We start from the raw sequence: 24,948 nt of genomic DNA on the forward strand, positions 1-24,948 counted from the left end.
ACAGTGTAAGTTTATTTTTTTCCCTCCCTTTTGATCACAGCAGCCCAAGAATAAACACTAGGTACAAAAAACAAACATTAGGAGAAACCTTCAAAACTTGAAGCCCAAGGTGAAAAACCACTAGCAGCATCTCCAGGACTCAAGAAGGATAGGTAACAGCCAGAGAAATGTTGAGTCATCTTCACATTATGGGCACTATTACCAACCAGGGCAATGTTGAGTCACCTTCACGTTCACCCTATAACAGCTCAGCCCCCTCAGCTGCATTCCAGAGTTTTCAGTTCTGTTTCCAGCATGCTACAGAAGTAGCAATGCTGGGAACAGGACACTGGTTTCAGGAATGCCCCCAACATCCGGGGCACTACCAACTTCAAGAAACATTGCTTGCTTCAAGCTCTGTCAGCTTCAAAACGAAGACAAAGAAAGCAGAAGCCATGCCCAATGCTACATCCCAGACAAGTGCTAGGGAACCCTGTCAGTGTTGTCAGACATCACAACACCTAGGTAAGAATGAATCACAAGTACAGCAGAGCTGTATTTTGCAGGGATGGATCTAATCCCCTATGCAAAAAAGACACTGGGGAGACCACGCCAGTCCCTCTGCTCCTGAATCAGGTGCACGTGGTCCTAGGGCAATGCAGCTCCCTGCTGGCCCCGCAGCGAGGCAGAGACATGCAGTAGAACTGTGGGAAGGTCTGGGTTGCCGCTAAACGACTTACACTGCACATCTACTCGAATGGACTTGATGGCAGGGACCCCAACCCCATTTTCTGCTTTACAGTAATAGCGGCCCCCCTGCAGCCTTTGGATCTTCTCAATCCGAAGGGTCTCGTTAAGCACTGACGTCTCTTGGAATTTGTCCGACGCGCTGCCAGCAGTTTTGGTCCATCTCACCTGCATGAGAAGAACAAGATAAATTAAATCAGGGACATAAAACAAGACCCCAAGATTCAGCAGAGCTCCCTTTGTTGCTCTTCCCTCTCTTCCCTAACGACTTCCATTAAGAGATCCTACAGTACCGCCAGACTTACCAAAGCTCAGTTACTGATCTCAGTATGTCTCAGTAGCCCAGCCACTGATTCTGGTCCACTGCCAATCCCAACATCCAAGAGTCCAGGATAACCCCTCAATTCACCCAGACACACACTGCATGTTTGCTACACCTGCTCTGATCCTGCAAACCCAGCAGCTTGCTCAGTTTTATGCCACCATTTGCACAGCACAGCACTTTCAGTGTTCAGCCTTGAGACCCCATGTGGCTGGTAGGCCACAACACTACAGCAGACATCAGCTCACAACTACAGAGCTTTTACTGCAGTCCACACTCATCTTATTCAGGACAGCAAGGCTATTTCTGCTTTTTGCTTTTCCATGAGTGAGAAAATGCAGTTGCTATCTGACTTTTTCCCCTTTCTCACTGGGAATCCTTATGTATTTTATTTTTGTAAGTCATCCTTTCACAGCACACAAGATTTTCCTCTGTTTTTAAAGATACAGAAAAAAATAAAGAAAAAAAATCCTTTCAGATTTCAAGCCACCTTTTTTGTTTGTCCTTATGTTACATGTCTCAAGATCCTGGCTTGAAGGGGCAACAGAGCTGCATGGGTGAATGATGGCAAGAAGACAGCAATCCTGAAGACTGAAGGGTTTCTCTTTTGTCTGGAATGAGGTACAGCCCTTGCAGTAGCAGTACAGGCTTCCCCCTTGTTTTGTGTGCTCCACACAATGAAAGAGAGAGACGGCTTTTCTCAGCCCATTGGTTTTCTATATCTGCAACCTTCCTTCTAAAGGCTGGTGACTGCTGGCCTCCTACTCTGGGACAATTTAGACTCTGGAACTGAGATCCAGCAAGATCAGCCAGCAGAAAGAAGAGAGACTTTCATCCAGCATTGGCCATAGCTAAAACAGACCAAATACCTTGGCCACTCTTCCAGACTTTGTCTAAAGCTCACTGCTATTACCTGATTGGTGCTGATGCTCTAGAAGGAGCAGGGGTGTCTACATCCCATCCTAGAGCACCAGGCTGAGCAGATTTTTGGCACTATTGACCATAGATTTATTCAGCCTTTGTAGGCTTGTGAAGTTTTCTGAGAGCCCCAAGACTTTAGGAGTCTCCTGCTTTGAAGGACACTTCAGCCAGCTCTTTAATCTTCTCAATCACAATCTCATTTTAGTATTTTGGCCACATTTTCATGCTTTAATGACTGGCTGATAGAAAGGGAAAGAGAAGATTAAACAAAGGTTAGGATAAGAGCTTAGCTGGGGAAGAAATCAATCCATTAGGAGGGAGGACAGAAATAGGGCATGCCACATTTTATATGTGCAGGTTCCAGTCTCCCTGGTCATGCCTGGTTCTAGGCTCTGGCATCCCCTGTGCAGGTCTGGCAATGACAAGCTAGAGTGTTGCCCACTAGCATGCTATCTGCAACAGGCTCTGCTCCAGAAATCTCTCTAGCTACTCGGGCTCAAATCCCTACAACCTGCCAGGACCTTTTCATGCATTCAACAACCTTAGGCAGGGCCACTGCTACCAAATTCCCCATTTCTGATGCACACAAGTATCACTTGCCCATCACTGTCACAAACCTAGACTGGTTGTTTTTGCTGACTTGGCTCAGGTAATTTTCTTTTTATTGTTTCCAGGATATTTTGATGGAAAAGCAATTTCAAATCCTTTCCTTTGTCATCACCTTGTAGCCAAGTAGCTCATCACAAGCAAGCCCATGGAGGCATTAACTGGCGTGAGAAGATGCATGGCTTCTTGCCACAAGTATCTTTGGCAGGACTGAGGAACGGGGCCAAGGCACATATCACATGTGGCTCCCCTGAGTGTATTCCAGCACATCCAGCCTTGCAGTGTGCACCAGCTGCCACATCCACCATGCTCTGTCCCACAGCTGGCAGACCCATGCTCTAGGCCAGCACCTCTACAGACACCTCCACACGAACACTGAACCTCCCAGCTTGAGTATCTGAAGGGGTGAGGTGGCTGCATGGGCCTGAGGCTGTGCAAACCTCTGCACATCCCAAGTAAGGACTGCAACCATTAGCAGCAATCCTGAAGACTGAAGGGTTTCTCTTGAAACCCTTGAAGCAATGAACAGCATGTTCTGTGGGGGGCTCAGTGAGATGCACTACCAACAACTTCCCAAACTCCCCCAAGCTGCATCCCCTTGGCTGTACATCCAGAGAAGCTGAGAAATGGATGGACCATGAAGGACCAACTCCTAAGGTAAGCACATATGGGAAGCGTCTTCTGGGATGTTCCTACTTTGTAATAAGAAGGTTAAAGATTTGAGATTTCCATTTGGACTTTAGGTTTTTGAAGGGATTTCATATACTGAAGACAAGTAGAAGGTCTTTGTGAGCTTCTGCACAACTTTGTGGACTGTTTTCCATGAAAGTGAGCTTAAATACTTCATAGCTTAACAAGCTAAGTGCTTGCAAAATGGGACATCCCTACCTGAGTCCAGCGTGTAGGAGAAAGCTGGACACCCCACACTGCCCACAGTTCTCCTCTATGTGGAGACTGCAAACCATGGGGGAGCATGAGTGACAGGCAAGACTGAAGGCTTACCTGTGGCCGGGGGTGTCCTGTGACGAGGCACTGCAGGACCAGCGTGTCCCCCTCCCGAATTGTGTAAACACGTTCACTGATGTTGTCTTCCTTCACCACGCATGCCTGCCCAGCATGGATGATTTGGGCCTGAGCAGGAGCTGTAGAAAGGAGAGAAGAGGTAGAGATGGAAACGGGCAGTAGCCCATCTCCTTATGCCCACTGCCCAGTGTGGCTTCTCCTGCCTCATAAGCCACAGAGGGGAAGAGCCAGGCAGTTCTGGGAATGAATCATGGAGGTCTTAGGAGACATATTTTTAAGCAATTTTCCCCGTTTCCTGATATCAACTACTATTTTAAAACCTTTGGCTCTGTTGAGATGAGCAGCTCTAGACACTGAAAAGCAGAATATGGCACTTTTTTGGGGCGGGCCCTCCTGCATGGGTTGAGGACTAAAAATTTCCTGCTGTTGTCTCTCCCAGAAAGGAGTATGTGCAAGCAGCTATAGCAGGGACCTGGTCAAATCACAACTGCTCCATGCCTGTCTAAAATAAGCCTGATTACTATGATTTACCTTGCAGGGGGCTGGGATAACTACTGAGCAGGGTAAGGAAGGGCCCTGAAGCTCTGTACAGCTATTAGCACATATCCCTACAACAGGCATAGCAAACACTGCAGGAAAAACAAGTCTTTCCCATATTAAATAGCAGCCTGTCTCAGCCCTGAGCCACACGAAACAGCCTCTGCAGGACCAGAGGACCCCTGTAGATCTGTAGAGATTTCTCCACCTATGGCTGCTAATGGAGACCAATTACTGCCAGTCTGGCCAGAAAAATGGGTGAAGACCAGTGCAGTGGAAAAGTAAATAGACAGAAAGCTCCCAAAACAAAGTTACAAAATGCCCAACGACCCCAAACAGTACCTATATCCCACAACAGCCCTGACGAGAAGCAGGAAGAGATGAGCTCTAGTAGAACAGGATTTTACAAAGTAAAAAGCCTCAGCTCTGAAATTCTGTGCAAACAGCCTTTGGCTCTCTACTCCAAAGTGTTTGTGTGATCAGAGAAGTGGCTGAGATGTGTTGAAGGTGACTGCGCAGCCCAGCCGCACACCTGCACTTGTTTGAGGGGGAAACACCAATTGCACTTCAAGGTACAGAGAAACCCACAAACACATCTTAGAGTTGGTGTCGCACTGACTGTCCCTTGGGATACTTACCCAGCTTGCTTTCAGGTGACTCTGGAGTCACAGCTCTAGATCCCATAAGTGGAATATAACAAAAATGAACAAACCACAGAGGAGATGATCAGAGGGTTTAAAGCAATGAGCCTTAGAAAGCCTTCCTAAGCAAGAATAAATTTTGCACAACCTGTTAAAGCTGAACCAAGCACCCACTTTTTCCTGAAGGTTACTTGAGCTTCAAAGACTGCCTTTTAAAAAATTATTTTCACTCCCTTCAATGCTCTAGACCAAACCACCCGGGCAAGAGAAGTGCTCAGGTTTTTGCTGGTTTAGTCCACCAGCAGTATAGACAGCAAGACAGGCTGGGCTCAGGCAGTGGAGAAGATCTGCCTTTGAGATCAGCCTTTATAAACTGGTGTCAAACAATGCACTGACCAAGCTGCAGGGACACGAGAATGGACACAGGGCTAGTGGGAAACTGCCCTTGTTGCTGGGGCTTTACAGCCTGCCATGGCCACCCAACATCCAGGCAGCAGCACTGCACATACAGCAATCTAATCTCTCATTTTCCATCTCTTCCATCTTTCTCGCATGGTGGCACTTTTAAAAAATTATAATTACTCTCCAAATTGTTGACAAACAGAAACAACATGTCTATTTGAATAATATGATGGCACAAACATGGACAAATCCCTCAGCCTCTACTGTCTTCCCCTTCTGCAGGCCTCCCAAGATGCCTGCCATCACTCAGGCATCATGGAATGCCAAAACTGACTGTTAAGACTTCACTGATACAACTGAGTAGATGCGTGACCTTCCCCTGCCTGGATGGCAGAGAGTCTTGTTGAACCCAGGAGAAAGCACAAACCCTGCATATGTGCTTACACACATCTGTGCATTTGTACACACATACATGTGTGAACATACATGCAGATATGTAAATACATTAATTAAAATAGTGATTTATCAGGAAAAGATATCATGAATCCTTCTCAAGCCAACAGTCACAGAGGAGGAATTCAGAAGCCTGCATAACCTTTGCTAACACACCTTAATCCAAATGACAGCCTCTTGTGCTGTTTCAGCCCTCAGATCAGTTTTCTGCAGATCTGCCATAACACCTTTAGCTCCACTGTACTGCAGAGCACTGCTTACACAGCTGAGACACAGGCTGTGATGCTGACTGATCTCTGTTGATTAAAAGAGACACTCCGTCCCTTCCCATCCTATGCCACATTCCCCCAATCCCCAAACTGTGATGCCTGCATTTCAGCAGGGTCCTGGCACCCTGAAGCAGCAAAGCTCTGGTAACCTCTTGACAGTCTCTGGGCTGCATTTGCCAGCTGGTGGCTCTATTCTGCCTTTGCAAACATGACCTTGCTGTAAAAACTAATTTCCAAACACTCCATGGATAATCAGAATATTTATCTGTAGCTCTAGCTGTTGCTCTAAATGTTGCTCTTAAGTTGCCCTGCTGTACCCCATATGGTATACAAAATAAGCATTGTAACTTTCACTCTCCTCTTTGTCTATTCCACTTCCATTGTGTAACCCTTTTGTCTACCACTTGTCCAGAGGCACTTCCACATGGGGAACTTCCACAGCAAAATCATTCAATCTAATCAGGATTAGAAGGCTTTTGTGCAACTATTCTGGTGCCAATATACCTTGGTGTGATTTGCTGACATATCCCTGAGTTTGAGAGAAACATTTAAACTAATCCTTATAAGGCACTAGACTAAAAACAACAGTCCTGGGGATAAGCCCTGGCTCATAATTTTGTCCTCTTCTCCGAAATTCTCCCTGGATACACTGAGCTGTAATGAAGCTTACAAGCAAGGATATACACATCTGGCTTTGTTTGCAGGTGTCTGAGCTTCCTTGTGTCACCATCATTAACACCTTTCAGCTAAATCATTGGAAAGGGACATCACTTTAAGGGACCCTCCACTGTAAGTTGGAACATTTCTCTGGCAGTAACAGCACCAGGCTCTCAGCAGAGCAACCACCATTTTTTCATGTCTTAAACCCCATGTGAACCCAGATCTCTCAAAAGGGAACTCAGAAAGCCTGGGGTTGTCTTGGAAAGAAAAGCACTCAGGTAGATGGCACAAGAGCCTGAGACATTTCCTCTGGTTTGGTTATAATTTGACTTTAGTAGGTGGGGGCTGAACAATGAGCAAACCCAGCTCTTTGGGGACTGCATTAAGATGAGACTCGGGAAGGTCTCTGTTTCAAGCTCAGCCTGTCACAGCACACAAAGGCTGGGAAAGTCACCTCATCCTGTATTACAGATGGGCAGAGAGACTGTGAGGATTAATTGCACTTTTAATGTGCTTGAACAGAAAGAATACATTATTGTTTGTCATCATCCCATGTCTCCTGGAGGATTCCAGCATGCAGACAGCTTGCACACTGCCAGCACGACAGGATGGCAGGACCATGCCTGTCAGAGGAACAGTTTCACAGAAGGCCCTTAGGAAGGCAAAGAAAGGCTGGAGATGAAGGAGTAACCACAGCCATTCTCAGCGGTGCTCCACACAGAACTCTTGAACAGAGAAAACCTCCCCTGCTGAGTTCTTCTGGGGCAGAATCCCTCACCTCAGGCCAGCCAACCCCAAAGCAGAGGTCCAAGAAAGACCTCTGATGGCCTCTATGGGGGAAAAAGGGACAGATTGTTCCCAGAAATTTTGTGAGACAGGAGGACTTTTATTCAACTTTTAGGTAAGAGATCAACTTAGAGAAAGTTCCCAATACAAAGTCCTCCAGAGAAACTAGGCCAGCCACATATTGAGTGTCAGATGCTTTAGAAGGGAGAAAAAATCAGACTATGAGCATGCAGCATTAGGCCCTTGCTCAGAAAATGGCTGGCCTGTAATGCATTTGGCCTCTGCATCAAGATTTCCTACTATGCTTTCACTTGATATATTTACACATTAAAACAAAAGGAAATTGAAGTGAATAAAATAACTTTATTCCCAGTGCAGTGTACTGTACAATATTATTATTACCATAACCTCGAAAGTTTATGAGACTCTTGGCGCTTAGAGGTTGCTAATGCCATGAAAATGTAGAAAAGGAGAGAGAAATGCTCTTTTGGAGAGGACTGAGTCATCTGTATTTAGTTTGCAGGTCTAGCCATTCATCTTCTTGAACCTCAGATCTCATCAGTAAAATGACAACGATGAGAGCTCCTTCACAGAGAGGATGGTGAGTGACAGATACTGCACTGACACTCCCTCAGCCACTGTCAGCACCCACAGGGGCAGCTGCTCCCCCGTTTTGCAGCGCAGCACCTACCGCACTTCTCTGCTGCCTTCTCAGCACCCTAACAACAGCCATTATCTTTGACTCTGTCCCACCACTACCCCTGCCATCTGAATGTCCTGCTGATTGCCTCAAGGATTAAGAACATTTATCTCCAAAGCTGCTGGGCCAATACCTGCAGCTGAATGCACAGGGGCGCTGAATCCACCCACTTCTGCTATCATCCTCCTCCAGGGTGGGGAGAAGCTTTCCTCTTCCTCAGCCTGAATCTACCACCCCACTTTGCAAGGGAAGCAATGATCTTCCATGCATCTGGTGCAGATATGATTCAGCCTCTTCTGCACATACCCTAGGCAAAGAAGCCAACATCCCTCCCATTCCTGTTCACAAGCTCCCTGGCCTCACACTGCTAAGTTACACTCAAATGAGGAGGGCATCAGCTGCTAAACTGCAGCTTAAACCTCTCAAGAACCTCTCTGTCTCCCTTCCTCACCTTTTCTATCCTGAGCAAGTGGCATGTAACAGATGCATTGTGAAGGGAGTTCCCAGAAATGGGAAAACACACAGTATTTATAGACCACAGTGGGGTTGAATAAGCACTTTGCTAAGGAAATCCACATGTGGAATTTCTTGCTGAAGAGACACTGTCAGTAACTGCCTCTCCAGGAGCTGCCCTGCAGCACTGTTAGTTACAGACCACGCAAGGCACAACGCCCAAGGGGCAGCTCAGGCCTGGAAGTCGCTGCTGGAGGTAGCGTTTTATCCTGTCTGCTCACACAATGCACAGATCTGCCTGGAGAGCAGAGGCACACAAACATGGAGATCTGTGAGGAGGGGGTCGTGTCCCCTCAGCAGAGCAAAGGAAAGCCAGCACACGCATAAAGGAAAGAGACGAGATGGCAACACTTGGCAGCGGCAAGGAAGGTCTAGTACAGTGGGAAGGGTCTGCAGGGGCAGCATCCTGACAGCCAAACAAAACACCCTGCTCCAGGAGGGGATGGAAACTGTCTTGATGTGTGCTCCAGCACTGCTTAGCTGGTCTCACTGATTGCTCTACTAGGGATGAAGACCACAGGCTTTGCTGAAACTTTAGACAAAACAAATTAACCAGGCCAGATCCAGCCCTCAATGCAGGGCACGATATCGATGGGCCATTTGAAAAGGAGAATGCACTCCAGCTTGAGGATAATTATGGAAATAATAATACACAATCAGTGTCCATTAACACTGTCAGCAGGGCTGTGGATCAATATTGTATTAATGGCTGAAGAAAAACCAGCCATACCCATCAGTCAGCAGTTAAGACCAACACAAGAGCAGAGGGAGAGGAGGTGGCAGTGGGTGGGTATAATCAAGCTCAGGCACTAAATGTCTTTGTGCAGCCTGCCCAGGGGAGCCCTCTTTCCAAACCAAGTGCCACAACAATTTTCCAAACACATTCCCTGTCTGCTTGCTCAGGGACTTCCTTCTCCTTGCCTCAGCCCCTCGCAGCCTCTTTGCCCAGTGAAATAGCAAAGGGAGCCCAGTCCCTGCAGCGAACTTTCCCCATGGGAGGTGCTTTGTACAATTCTGTCTGCTTAAACTCCAACTTTTAACACAAGGCCAGGCTGGTCCCACAGCACAGAGAGAGGCAATGCAGAAGGCCCAAGGATAGCTGAGGATCAAAGCATATCCATAGTTCTGGGTCTCCTCCCACTCCTTGGACTTCTGTCTTGTCCAAGCTGTTGACTCTTCCAACATCATGTGCTGCCTGGGCAGCTCTGTGCTACCACAGTACTGTCCTAAACCAACAGACATCAGGAAGCCCTCCCTGCCTACTGACACTAAGGGGTACAGCCCCAAACAAGGCAGATCTCTACTGAGGCTCTTTGGCTCTCATGCCCCGGTGTTTTCACTGCAGCCCAAACCACATATGCTCAAAAAAAAAAAAAAAAAAAAATCTGCTTACTGTACACCTGGCCTAAATTTGCCACAGGAAACACATCATATTTCAGTAGCAAAATGTCTCTGACTCTTTTAGTGTTTGTACACTGATCATGATAAAAAAACAAACATCAATTCACCCACAAAAAAGTCACATCCGCTCACAAGATATGCAAAGAACCATGTCTAACCCCACACAACACTTCACAGCTACTCTTGAGCAAGAAGAAGAAAGTAAAATTTTCAATGAGAAGTGCACAGAGAAATGACAGAGCTGTGGAAAGTAATCACAGAGCATGAAAGTTGGCTACTTGAAATAGCATGGGATTTTTTTTTCACTTGGAAGAGACCAAGACTATGTCTTTACATCTCTGTCTGATTGCATCTCCAGAAACCAAGTTTCTTTTTGTAATGCTCAGCCAGATGATTTCCACAACCTTAAAATAACTTTTTGCTTAATCAATGTCACTTCCTTAAAGCATATCTATAATTTTGTTTATTTTAGAAAAATGCCAGCAACAAAATCATGTGAGATGTCTTGAATAGCAGGTATACCCGCCAGCGATTCAACACCTGTTCCTGAGACCATTGTTCAACTTTAAACCAAAGCAGGAGTATGTGCTTTACTAAAGTATCAGTTACCAGGTCATCACTGATCGCCTCAATCCCCAACTCCACTGCCTGCTCGCTAGCTTTCCTAGATGTTCCCAAAATATACTTATTTTCCTTATATTCTAAAATATAGGTCCACCTAACTGCAAGAGTGCTAAGCAGAACAGCAAAATTGATCAGCAACTTTGTTTGATAAGAATCAAGTGACAGATGTTACACACACAAAGCATTACGGTGGCATAAATTCTATATTACTGCCTAACTCTTATGCCTGAGTGGAATTTCTATAGACAATTAAATGCCAGCAACATGAAGTAGCTTGTCTTCATATCTTTAAGGGCTCTGGATACAGTGGCAGTCAGAGTCCGCACCTCAGCAACACTGTCCTGTTGCTGGAAGATTCCAGCTTTGGCTGGGAAATGAAAAAAGCAGGCCTGTCTATTAATGGCCCTAAAAGAGACTTTATCATCTCTCCCAACCCACTTCCTGCTGTGCCAGCTACAGAGCCTGACGTGTATCTCTAAATCTTGGTGCAAAACCCAATGAGCCACAGAGCCACATTTGGGTGAGGTGATGCTGCCAAGGTGATTGCTCAAAATATTGCATGATTCTTCTCTGGTTGCCACTTAAATTTCCTGAGCATTCATTTTAGGGGAAAACACAGATCAGGCAAGCAGACTGGGGGAGAAATCCTCTAATCTAGAAGATACAGACCACTAACAGAATTACTTGGTTGTCAGCTGGTAAAATACCCAAAAATGAAACAGTCCAGTCAGAGGAAAAAAGGACTACAAAGAGAGGAACTCAAGTGGACATGGGTAGCATAGACACTTGTTTATCTGACCCCTGTCCTGCAGGAACAGGTGAATACTGCAGGACAGGCAAGCACCAGGCTCCTTGGTAGGTTTGACCATTTGTCTCCTTTATGTGAACTCACAGCAGGTCTCCAGTCCCTTGAGCCAATCTACAGCTGCTCCATGCACCCACCACCTTCTGAAGGGCAGTGAACAGCTACAGGCATCCAAAAAGATTGCAGATCCTCTGGCCTTTGGTTTTAGCTTTCACTGCACCCATCCCAGGGGCCTCCAAGTAGCCAGCTCACCAGAGAGCCAAGAGAGAGCTCAGATGGAGATGCAACTCACATTTCTGCTCCCCCTTTTTTGCCTCTTGTTGGAGCCACTGAAGCTGCATATCCCCACTCAGACAGGAAAAATGCCTTTCAAAGCCATGCTGCATCTTGCCAGCACTGGTAGCAAAGTCCAACAGATGATGTCCCCACCATCTGCTGCTAATAACTTGTTCAGGCAAATGGTCTTGGCTTGAATGGTCTCAAGGGCTTTACCCTCTCTCCCCTGAATTCAAGATCAGCTCATTTCTGAAGCACCACTGGTGCGGCTACTTCTGCTTTTTCTCCCCTTTTATACTTTAAACCCCTTTGGTACAACAGTGACTCTTCAACAAAGAGGTCCATGTGCACAGATCTTTAAACCAGAGTACTTTGAAACTCATCTGTTGTTTCATGGATCATTTGACATAGGACATAAAAGGAGAGCACAACACAGACACTTCAGTCCTTCGAAATGGGGAAAAAAAAGTCAATTTGCTAATCATCTGTCAACCAGATTAGCAGCAAAGGTGCATGAACTCCAATCAATTAATAACCACAGGCTCCTTTTCATATCAAAACCAGACATGATTTTGTTGTTGTTGTTCCTGAATCATGAAAAATAAGGCAAAGCAGAGGTAGTAGTTTCAAACTGGAGCACTTCCTCAGCTAGTGGGACACAGGGGAAGTGCTCCAGACTTTGCTGGTGATGACTCTGCCAGAGTCACACCCACATGCTAAAACCCACTCTGGAAACACAGGAAGAGAAACAAATTCCAGCTCCAGGTATACTAAAAAAAAAAAAAGTAACAGAAGAAATAGAACAAAACCAAAACCAGCATGCAAAGTACACTATCAGAAATTGCATAAGGATAGGAGCATTTTCCATGAAACACCAGCTGATGCTGTTCAAAATGCTAAACCCTGAGGTGCAAATTCTTCAGTGCTGAGGTGGAAAGTGGAGGCTAGTGGGCAGGAGAAGGACTGGCAGAGAAGAACTCTCAGACGAGAGGACTTCTCTCTACATGGAGAGTCAAAGGGGATCATGTATGCTCAGGGCTGCTAGCCCCAGAGAGGGGGAGTGCAGACATGGGGCAGCAAAGCAAGGCACTGACTACCTGGTGCCCCAACTCTCCCGGAGACCTCCTCCTTATGTACATGACCAAAGCAGCTCCACCACTGCTAGGAGAGTTTCTGCAGGGGCACAGAGCTTTGTGCAGACCACAAAGCCTGACTGTGAAGCTGGGTAAATACTCAAGCACTGAATCAATGCTAAATCCTCACCTGTCACAGCTCCACTGCTTCCACGGCCCCATCCAGACAGCTCAGAGTGAGCTGGGGATGTGAGGGCAATCATACCATGATGGCAGTGCAAACATTCTCTTCACACAGGAGAGGAAAGATTCAACAAATGGCCATGTTTACCTACTGCTATCCCCATTTTCCATGGGAAGCAAAAGGCTATTTCAACTGTGAAACAGAGGGAAGGAGGGGGCGACAGGGGAATGAGAGCAGGAGAGAGTGGTAAGAGGCACAAGAAAAAGCCACTGAAATAAAATTTCACTGAAAGCCTGTTTTTAGAACAAAACACAGAAATAGATGGAAATACAAGTGCTACCCCCTTAATTCAACTGTCTAAAGCCCAATTTTACTACTGAAAAATGGTGGGCAGCAGGGATTTGTTGCTGTCCAAAGCTCTAAGAACAGTGGTACCCATCCCACATACACCCCAGGTCCCCTGCAGCAAAGTCACTTCCCAGGGGACCAAAGAGCAAGATCTGCTCTCAGCTCCAAGCCACTTGATGGGACAGGACAGGCAGCCATGGCACCAACCCCAGCACAACCGCTCACTGGCAAAGCTGGCAGAGATGCCCAGAGCCATGGGCACCGCAGAGACTTGGCACCTCTCTGCCGGGTACCCATCTGCTCCCAGCAAGATCAAGGATTGGAGACGCTGCTGATGATACATGGAGGCTGCTTGTGACACAGCCCCTCAGTGGAGAGAAGCCTTTGTGCTTGAATGAGCTCCAATGCAGGCCCTCACAAAACACCAAAGATTTTATCCCCCAGGCAATGCTGTTAAGTGGGGAAGGGCTGCTATTGCACTCTGCCATCCTTGGGCAGGAAGCCTAAAGCACAGCCAGGGATCAATCCATACCTAATTCCAGTCTACAATGCAAAGGCCAAGCTCCACCTGAAAGGAAGGGAGAGAGCATCAAAAGCAAATGCCAGCAAATTGTCAACAGAACTGAGGCAACAGAGGCTGAGTGACACCCCTGGAAATCAAGCCAAGTAATGTTTTATCTTGACAGCATCTCTTACGTCCCTGCAGAGCCTTTGGTGAGCAGAGTCCTAGAAAGTCCCTGGTACTTTCCCTCTTGAGTACCAATAATTAACAACCACAAACTGGCAGACAGGCGAGCAATTCCCTCTGGTTCCAATAAGAGGAGCTGACATCTCTCTAGCCCCAGCCACCTCCATTGCTTTATTCTCTTTGTTTATTGATCCTTTTATGCACATAATGCAAATTGACATTTAATAATTCAGCCAAGTTAATGGTGCTTAAATATTAAAAGGCTTTTCTCTTTTAATTAGCTGTAACAAAATGGGCAACAAAGGAGTGGTAGATAGACACCATTTAAAATACTCTTGTCCAAGTTCCTTGGCATTTTTCTAGGGATGGAAAATAATAGTTCAACAGAAATTTTGTAGAAGTCTCATACTCTCACCAGGAAGGTAACTAACCCACAGAACCATTTCCAGAAGCTTTGATTCATAGAGCATATTCGTCTCTGTCAATTCTTTGTTTTCTCTGCCTTCTCCTCTTCTCCTAATAAAGACAGAGCAGAGTGGAAGGAGGGGCAGAGGGTAGAATGAAAATCTTTCCCCATAAGAAGTGCCAGAACCCATGTAACATGTTGTAGATGTGGATGCAGAAGCCTTCTGATACACCATTGCAAGACCTGTATCCAGGTGGAAACAGAACTAAAAGGTAGCAGAGCACAAAGCTATTTGAAGAGTTACAAAAAGCACAGAAACCTTGCAATTATTCCCTGGGGCAAGAATAGCTTATTCAGAAAATTAATTGAATATTACACTGGTAAAAAAAAAAAAAATCCCATATGTAGCAGGGTAAGGGAGCACTCATTTCTCTTCTTCTCATTATGCCAAAGGTTCAGAATAAGAGGGAAAATACATGGTATCTTTAAACCTCACTTCTATCTCAGCTGGAGCCGATGGCAGTAATACATCTTAGTCATAATGTTGCTGGTGTGAATCACCATAACTGAAAAGACTTGTTATTATTTGGGATGTTTTAACTGTGTATACCTCCTCTCTGAATTATCGCTCATTTGAAGTCCTCAATTGGTTTGAGTTTGGGACAATGATTTCCCACCTAACCCAGAGGAGAATGACATAGTCACAATAATTAGATATAGAAACTGTTAATAACTTAGTTTAATTATGACCTATTTTCTTCAAATTTAGCCTAGACATAAGATATCAATGAATTCTAATTACATGCCATGTTTGAAGAGCCTGTGTTATTACATTATTAATTCCAGACAAAGAAACAGACTGACAAACACTAAATTCCTTACTGACGATACTTAAAAAAAATTAATCTTAATTCAAGTCAATTAATATACTGACTTGCAAATTCTGTGCAAATTCATTCTTTGAGGGAGGACTACACATTGTAAATCTGTAGAGGGTAAGCTACATTTTTCACATGTAACAAAAATATCAAATTCCCAGTTTATGTGCAAAATTGAGTTCATCCTTACCACCAGATCTGCTAGGGGCATTTCCACAAAACACTGAGTCACTGTTCTGAAGCTACCAGGCAGGACATCGTGTAAAAGGGTGTCCTCGCATGCAAAGGCACCCAAGGATTCAGGATCATGGGAGAGTGCAGAGCACTGTTCCTTCTGTCCAGGTCAAGTGACTGGGGTGTGCAACACGCACAGCCTTGTTCACAACCAGCGTCCCCCCTGCACACAGGAGAGGGCAGCGGTGCACATCTGAGACTCAGCCCATTATACCTTTATGTCTGACTTTAACGTGGTGAAATTCGGCTGCAGGAACTGCTGCTTTATCTCCCCTTGCACACAAAATCTAGAAGGTCTTTTACATCCCTCTTGGACTCTGGTCACCCCCTGCCCATCTCTTTGGCAGAACATGGGGAACCCTTCCTTGCCTCTGTAAGGCTCTGCACAGGGAGCATTTTCCATCACTCCACATCCACCACATGCAGCTTGTGCACTGAAATACTCTTGACACCATAACAACAGTTTGCATAGTTTCCCTTTAATAGAATATCCATCTACTCCTCTCCAGCTGTGCAGCACATCTGGCTCACTGCCTCTCCTGGGCAGGCACTCCTTACTCCAATTTTCTGTTTATTGTTGCTCAGAAGGCTTAGGAGGTGATAAGGGAGCAAATGCCCAGTGGACAAGTGGCATCACCAGGCGTTTTCAGAGGTGATAAAACACAAGTTCACTTGCAGCCTCTTCAGTTCTGAGCTACTACTTCTGGCCTTCTGTAGCTGTCAGAACTTAAAAAATGCAGTTAACTTGTCTCAGAGCACTGTCAAAGAAGGAAGTTTCCTTAGGATAAGCCACCACAACTGGCTAAGATGGGAAACAGGAGGGTGTTAATTTCAGGCCTGCATGGATGTGAAAGGTTTGGAATTGGCACAATGGACGAAATTCCATCATGCATACTGGGGTGAAAGTGAAGATGGCAACAACAGGAAGATGCCAGGCCTGGTAAGGTGGATCTGGGTAGCCTATATGGACAAAAATTCCCATCATGGCAAACTGTGAGAAAAAGAAGCAGCTGCTTACAGACATGCCATCCCAAGTTGTGGGAATGGCACATACATCTCTTGGATACCTGTGACCTGGACTGTATAAAAGTGATACCTCCAGAAGAACATGTATAGACTCCCACCACAGAAAAGACCAGCAGGAACCCATGTGGTGGAGACTATAATATGTCTACCTCTCTCTAATACTTTCACCTCTCCTACCCTGTGCCCCTTCCTATTTCTCTACCTCACATTCGCTGTTAAATAAAATCCATATCATTGACTTTGGCATATAGTCTCGTTTGAAACTTAATTTGGGCAGAAGCATCTTTTAATTATCAGAAACTAACATTATTTTGATGTATCATAACATTATTGTCATGTGAGAAGTGGGATCATAACAGCAGTCTCCCTTCCACCTGCAGCTATTCCCAGTGAGATGGGGTCACACCCTGGATATGTATATCCATGTGATTAATTAACTGGAACTACTGCGATTAACTAACACACTATTGGAAGGCTGTTCCAGCAAATGGGATGAACTTTGGGTCATTGCTATAAAGAGCTCTCCTCAACCACAAGTGCCAGATGTTGGCCTCAGGAGCATCCCCCAAACCCTGCAAAATAAGGGTAACTCTGGCAATGCCACATCCTGGCTGTGTTGATGGAGTTCATTCTGACAAACAGCTGCAGCAGTTCAGACAATCAGACTGGGGGAAGAAGAGGGGGGGGAAAGGAAAAATGAAAACAGATTAGCAAAGAGTTTTGCAAAAAAAAAAAAAAATTCTGATTACAGCTGAAACACAGGGAAGGAGAAGTGAGACAGGCTGATGAAGGCTTGGCTGTTCCCCAGTGAGAGACCAACAGCAATGAACTTAGGAGCAAAAGTTCCACAAAGCAAGGTTATGAATTTATTACTCTGCGTCTGTGCAGAGTCAAAAGATCGTCTGAAACACCAGAGACTTGCAGACGAAATTGGGAACGCACCAATCCACATGAGGTAGTGTTTAAAATAATTTCTCAGCTGGCTGACTGCACAGGGGGTAAGAACAGGGATTAATTCTCTACCCAAGATCATGCACTTGTGCAAACATTGTTGAGCAGCTTGTTCAACAGGGGACTTGGGGACTAATGCAGCCGTATCAAAGCAGCCAGGGCCTGGCTGACAGCTTTGCAAAGGAAGTAAGATGATCTTTGACATGAAGGAAATAAAGCTATGAGAGACTAAAATGCTGACAGGCACCAGCCTCAAAGCCAAAGCATCTCTGAAGAGGAAAGCTCTTTAAAGACTTTTGTTCTCAAGCTCTCTTCTGCAAGGGAAAAAGCTTTGGCCTACTTAGGTGAGGCCAAGGGCAGGCTAAGACCTCAGTCTGTTTTGAAATCACTTATCCTCGGCTCCATTTGATGTTTTCTTGATATTAGTAAGAAATTTCATTTTATTTAAAATATTACTGGTCCTTCAACTCCATGTGCAATGACACAGAGCAGTCCATCCCTTGGAGAACGAAATGGTCCCTTGGTCTCTGAAGGAGACAGGAGAAAAGCAAACCCACACAGAAGGCAAAGTCTTGCAACCAGCCTCCTTTCTTAAAAGACCTCAACCAACTCAGCCTACTGCAGAATACCCTGGGACAAATGAACACAAAACTAGGGAGTGGGCTTCCCATTTAAAAGACTAAATGTCTGCAGAGGGAAGGATGCACATCTTCTGAAAATGTGAATTTACTGGAATTTCCATCCTCTAGACAAGCAAATCCTTTTTTGGGTGCTGCCCATCAGGCAAGGAACTGGTTTACTTTCTAAAATCTAGCTTTGCCCCCAGTATCAGTCTACTCCAATTCTGCACTGAGGGTAAAGACTCTGGATCTGGTTGGGTATACTCTGGCTCCTCAGAGGAGCATACCTCTCCAGCAGTCCACCAGACTGATGGCTGACAGGACTGCGAAGCTATTTCCCAGAGTTTATCCCACAAGGTACATCACCAACCACCAAAGCACCACCAGTCTATTTCACTGAGATGGGCAGCACACCTGTCTTAGGGCATTTCAAAGCCTGATGTGATGAAAGTTTGCTTGGTATAAATTTTGGGGAAATGACCAAGAACCATTTTGAGTCTTGCAAACCACTTTTGCTAATCCTCACCTGGAGGGACAGAAGTTAGCCTGGACAATCTTAGGAAACTGACTAGGGCAGGAAAAACCAAGTCATGTCTTGCTCCTGCAGTGGTTACAACCAGGACTTCTGCTCCTTCCACAGGACAACAAGCACACTGAACTGTGTGAACTGTGCTGCTGAACACCCAAAAATTAGCCACTCTGTCATATCTTACAATCACCATGCCTCCAGACTTCTCTCCCTGTTTGATCATGTCCTAAATCATGTAGGGAACAATAGGCTCTTATCAGCTATGTGCTTTCTGTGTTGATGCCTGCTACAGAGGAGGTAGAAAGTAATCTGAGGTAGCTGGGGAGCTGCTCAATGCACTTCAAAGGATTTCATTTGCAGCAGCAATGTTCCAAACCAGCAGTCACCATTGAGCACTGATATGAGCTCTTCAGGACTCTTAATCTCAAACTATCCCAACTCCATCCAGGAGACATGGCATCCTGTATTTTTGCTGACTTCCATGACCTAATGGTCTTCAAATTATGGTCTTCACCCTCTACCACCCTCATATATCTCTGCTCAGCCATGACACCAAGGAAGACAGAGAGAAAGAAACCCCAAAACCAAGAATGATCTATAATGAGTACTTAGTAATTGCCTTGATGTGTGACCTTGGGCAAGCAAGTTCTCCCCTTTTTAGTGCATCTTTGTCTCACCACAGATTATTTGAGTAAGAGCACTACCACGTCCTGCAGGGTACTTTAAGGCTTAATGTTTATACAACTTTTTGAAGATGCAAAACTCATATAAATGCTAAGTATTATTGTGGTTATTACCTTCCTCACAGGGGGTTATGAAGTTTTGTAATTAATGTTTGTAAAGCAAATCTCTGTTATTGGCTGAAATGTAATGTGCTAGAGCAGTGTGAAGGATTAATATCCTCAGTAATCTGATGTGGGTTTTACTGTTCTGTGCAACACTTTAAAAAATAATTAAAAACAAACCTAAGCTGATACCAATAGGAAGGATGAGGAAGCAGAGGAAGCATGTAGGCACAGACTGCTCTCCATTAATTAAGCCCAATATCATCAGTCTCCAAGACACTGACAAGTATTTTCTTGTGCCTGGTGATAAACATGCATTCAATTTAAGGCTGATTTTGGGTAACCAGAACTCTTGAGCACCCCAGAAACACTTTCAATGCAGTGAGAAATACCAGACACATCTAAAGCAGCACAGCTCTGACCCCACAAATTTTACACAGGAACTGCTGCCTGGTGTAGACAGCAATCAGGTGAGATATGCTCAGAGACCTGGAAGAGAGCTGAAAGAAAACTGTAAACCCACAGGGTCCCACTCGCATACACCCAAAATTCTGGTCTCCAGTCACTAGCTTGGAGGTGTAGAGAAATTTCACTCCTGAGGCTGTGCAGGATTAAACCCTGCAGCACCGGCAACTACCAGTCCTATGCACTGAGAGCCACCAGCTCAGTGGCTCTGCAAAAATACATACCAGCTTCAGCTTTCTTCAGCATGAGAAATGTGGCTGCTGAAGTGTTCTGCAGTACAGCTACTTCCAAGTGCACATAAATGGAGAAGCACTTGGAAAGTCTCTTGAAGAACAATTACTACCAGAGAAGGAAAATTGCTGGCAATTGCTTTAACTGCTTGAGTACCAGCTTTCTCCCCAACACAGCAGATGCAGCCAGAGCACCTCCTTCCCAATGTCTCCATACATGCAAACAGCCCTCCAGATATTTCATGGGACTGAGTTCACATCATACATCTTTGTATTTGGGACAGTATAGGTACTATTTATATATTGTACATGTACTATTTATATACTATATAACATGATATGGCCTATCCTGCCTTTACACATACAGCTTGCAACAGTAGCTCCCCGGCAGACTCCAAAATCAACAGGATGTCCAAGCACTGCAGATTTTTTTGTGCAGCTGTTCATCAGGCTCATCAGGCTTCACTCTTATTTACTGCATTTGCCCACATGCCACAGGCTTCTGGTGCCAATTCTCTTTGGTTAATGCCAAAGGGACAAAAGCAATGCTGGTTTTCCTCTGAATATGTGCATACAGATATGCCAACACTTTCCACAGGCAAATAGGCCAACAGTAAAACTCAGGGAAGCTACAGAAAGAGTTCAAGGAACCACATATATTTCAGATAGAGTCCCACCATATTGCCAGGTCATCTGCAAGCCTTCTCTACAGGCTGCTCCACAGTGTTCAGCTTGACCAGGCTTTAAAATGTCTCCAGAGAAGCATCTCCACAGCTGCTTTCACTTTTGCAGCAGGAACTTGTTCTGGCATTCAGCCCCAGTTGTCCCTACGGAGAGAAGATTTAGACAGACTGGAACAACAGCACCTAAAGCACCTGTCTTATAGGAGACATGGCATCTTTTCTGCTTATTACCTGAAGGCACACAGCAAGGGGATCTGAGCTCACATCAGGTATTAGAGTAATAGGTGTGATTACCAATAACCTTGGTAGTGTCTGATACACCACCACAGCAAGCAAGACACACATCCTTTCTCTTTAAAGGGCTTCAAGTGATGATGAGAAGCAAACTGCACCACAGCAAGAGAGACAACAGCCACTCAGGAGTCCATGGGATGGGGTGGCAGCATGAGAAACTAAACAAACACCCCTTCTAGCGACAGTGCGTTATTTTTCTCGGCCCCGGTCAGCTCCTGAGTGCCCGGCTTGGGCCCCTCGGCTTCTCGTCGGGACCAGCGCTTGTCGCTATTTCCGGGCACTTCTGCTGCTGCGCTCTGGGGCGGGCTGCTGGCCACGCTTTGCTGTCAGCACGAGAGAGGAAACAAAGAGGCAGGGAAAACATCCAAATCCGTCCGCGTGGCGGCTGGATGCTTTAATGGCCACGAGAGTCGCGATGGAGAAGCCGCAGCCCGCTCCCAGTCTCGTGTGGACAAAAGTGTCAACGGGACTGGGGGGGCGGGGTGGGATGATATAGGGGTGGGACAGGGAGGACGGGAGCCCTCCCGCCCAATGAATACAGACGCCGTGGCGATGACGTGTACCACAGCGACCAACGGGAACATGGCAGGGGCGGACATGGGACTTTGGGGCAAGTGGGATCGCGGGAATGGGGTGACAGACACAGAATCCTCAGGAGTTGGCAGGGAGTGGTTGCAAGAGTGGCAGGGGGAAGCTCCAGTGGCAGGCAGCCTGGAGCTAACCACTGTGATGGGGGGAAAACACGAGGGATGCACGAGGGTACACAGAACCGGCAAACTAACAAAGATCAGAATCCCTAATCTGAACCCAGACCCGGGATGCAACATCTCCCCGCTTTAAAAAATATAAAAAAGACAGTTGCTTTGACTTGGATTCTTGCGTGGTGGCCTCTTCTCCCAGCTTCTTCTGCTGCGGGATGCAACACCTCCTCACCTGTGGGACTTCATTCATTACTCACTTTTAAATCCTGAGAAGCCACTTACACTGACTCACTTGAAACTCAAAAGGAATCCAAAACATGTGGGGCTACAGAGCAGTGTAACACACCTCCTCTCCCTGCCCTGTGCAAAGGATCAAGCCAAATGTCCCTTCACCACCTTTGGTTTTACAGGGGGGAAGTTGGAGGGAGTTGAAGGGGGTTCCTTCATTGCAGGAAGCTCTGCTAATCCTCGCTATACATGAGCAATAAGGGCAAAGGATTAGCATCACCAGCTGCTCTGCTGGAACGTGCAACAAGGAAAATTAGATGCATATATGCAGTGTGGAGCCATTAGGAAGTACTGCCTCAAGCACCTTCCCCTCCCCATATTGCAGATCATAATTCCCCATGTCATGAGCACTGCACTCCTCTTCAATACTGCCTTTATCTCTTGTCTGCTCTGCAGCCTGTTACCCCAAATGCCATTTTCACCCCTGAAACATCCCCCACTTTCCCATCAGCACTTCTACAGAGCCTGTTACTCTGATCAAAACCATCCTGAGCAGCTGGTGCATGCTGCAGAACTATAAGAGAATTCAGCACCTTCTGCAGCTTGGCCTTAGCAGTGTGGAGATGCCTGACACCCCAGCTGTGAGAAGCGGTCACTTAGCCCCACATTTTTCTATCATTTGTCATATCAAAAAGACTTCATATGTACACAGGTTGGGGAAGAGGGGCTGCTTTCATGAGAAACAGAACACAGATTTCTCTGAGGTGGAACACAGCTGGTTAACAGGGCTCAGGAACATTATCTAATTGCTCAGGCTAGAAAGGGAAAAGCAATCTAAACTGATTTGAAGCTTCAGAGAGAATTAGGGAACAGAATATAATAACCTAAGTTGGAATTTGGCCATGATTCATGGGAAATAGGAAAAAAAAAAGTGATTCTGGTCTTTCACGAACACAAACAAATTGCAACTTGGTGTTCCATTCCTTTCCAGAGTGGTGCAGGCAAGCATTTGATTTTGTTCACACTAACAATGCTGTTTAAGAAGCAGCTTTGAGATTAGGAAAAATGCACTGGCTTTGTACCGATATAGCTGTTGATTAGATTGTGACACTATGCTAGTCAAGACACAATGTCTCACATTGCACAGATGACCTTAGCTTTGGGAATAGGCAGATTTTCAATCCTTGAACTTCACTATTTTTAAAATCCTCCAGCAAATTTTCAATAAACACAATTACAACCAACTGCAGCCAAACGCTTTTCAGAATATTCTGTATCTGTCACCACAACACTTTTCACAAAGCACCCATGTAAGAACAGCAGGTTTCCTAAGGCCAGGTGTCAGCGGCACAGCTCTGGGTCCATGGCACAGGACAGTGGCACTGCCTTGGGCTTGTGCCCTGGCTGAAGGTCTTGGCAGTAAAAGGCTTGCTCAAACCCCAAATCCCCAAAGCAAGGTTGGTACAGAGTTAGCAGTCCTAAGGTAGTCAGATGAGACCAGAAAAGTGTGCATTATCAAGGCAGGAAAGATTTCATTCTCATTAGCACATGATACTTTGAAGCTTCCCTGGTATTTTACATATTGTGAGAAGGATCCAAGCCAAACCCGGTCTGTTTTAAAGAAAAGACTCCCACACAGGTTTGAAACACTGCACAGCTGTCTGCAGCTCATATGAAGTCCACATATGGGGCAGGTCATAGATAAAACAGTGCTTGGAAAAAGCTGTCATCAGTGCCAGACTGCTCCTTTTCCACCTCCAACATTAGAAGTATCTGTGAATAAGTAAAAACAAGGCTGGTCCCCTTCTGCTTCAGTCTACCCAGAAATACAGCTCTGACGAAGCCTTCACTATTCCTCTTGCAGACATGGCAGGAACGAGCTGGAGAGCACAGAAGACCCTGGAGAGCAAAGCCCACTTCCCCTGAAAAGAGAGTTTTTCCCACAGCAGCCACTGCCAGCCCTAACTTTGAGAGCTTTGACAGGCATGAAGAGAGCACAAAGGCCACAGCCCTCACCATCCCTACCTGCCCTAGCCAAGTGCCTGTTTCATCACTCCTTAATATCAGCCTTGTCCCACTCTTAAATAGCAAGGACAGAGCTAATGCTGGGCTGATTGAGCATTTAGGCTGATTGATCTGCAAAGAAATTCATGCCCATGCTTTACTACAGCAAGGTGTCCACACCCAGATGACCCAGCACCAGTGTTTAAGCCATGGAAATAAGTGGATGTATTATAAGTTACAGCCACTGCAAGTGCCACGCCAATGTGGGCTTGAAAATTAGTCCTCTACTAGAAGAATTACAAGGGGACAGGTAGGACACCAACACCATCTCTGCTATTCAGTAGCAGTCACAGAGCTTTGACAACATTGCTGTTCTTTTCTGAAGTAAAAGACAGAGCAGGTGGGATGGAGCTAGCTTGGGGGGGATAGGGTGGTCTGCCATGAGGAATTAATTTCAACAGATTTAATGCTTAATATAATTCAGAAAAAAAGAAAAAAAGAAAAACTCAAAGCCTTCACAAAATGGAAATTGTCAAAAACTAAAACACTTAACACTTAAAACCCATGTACAAACAAAGGAACAAAAGAAGTTGGCAGTAGCCTTTGCTCTCCACCCTGTCACACTTAATGGTACAGCAGGGTGGTAGGAGACATTGTCCACTGTAGACTGAGTGAAACACTGGTCACAGACACTTAGAAAGTGCACCAACCTTGGAAAAAGGCCCAGTGGAAGGCAATGATGGGTATTCCATGTCAAATATGCATGGATACTGTTCCACCCTCTGCTGCAAAACGGTAACTTTCACTGCAGTTGATGGGAATTACACTTATTTAATAGACAGACAAATCGATTTCATGATCCCACGTGCCCGGACCTGCAAGATTTCCAGCTGACATAGCTTCAGATACAAATCCAGCAAACCCCAAGATAATGAAGTTTGAGATTCCACAAACAC

At 45.7% G+C, this 24,948-nt stretch overlaps 1 protein-coding gene across 1 annotated transcript in view; it reads right to left on the reverse strand.

The window, feature by feature from the left end:
- MDGA1 (MAM domain containing glycosylphosphatidylinositol anchor 1) overlaps positions 1-24,948 on the reverse strand; it is a 144,001-nt gene that overhangs the window by 92,612 nt on the left and 26,441 nt on the right. Inside the window, exons 2-3 of the mRNA XM_053939166.1 lie at positions 3,578-3,717; positions 720-894 (exon numbers count right to left, since the gene is read on the reverse strand). Coding sequence (XP_053795141.1) covers positions 720-894; positions 3,578-3,717 — 315 coding nt within the window. The remainder of the gene's footprint in view (positions 1-719; positions 895-3,577; positions 3,718-24,948) is intronic.

The sequence above is a fragment of the Vidua chalybeata genome, chromosome 3, assembly GCF_026979565.1.
Source record: "Vidua chalybeata isolate OUT-0048 chromosome 3, bVidCha1 merged haplotype, whole genome shotgun sequence".
Taxonomy (NCBI): Eukaryota; Metazoa; Chordata; class Aves; order Passeriformes; family Viduidae; genus Vidua; species Vidua chalybeata.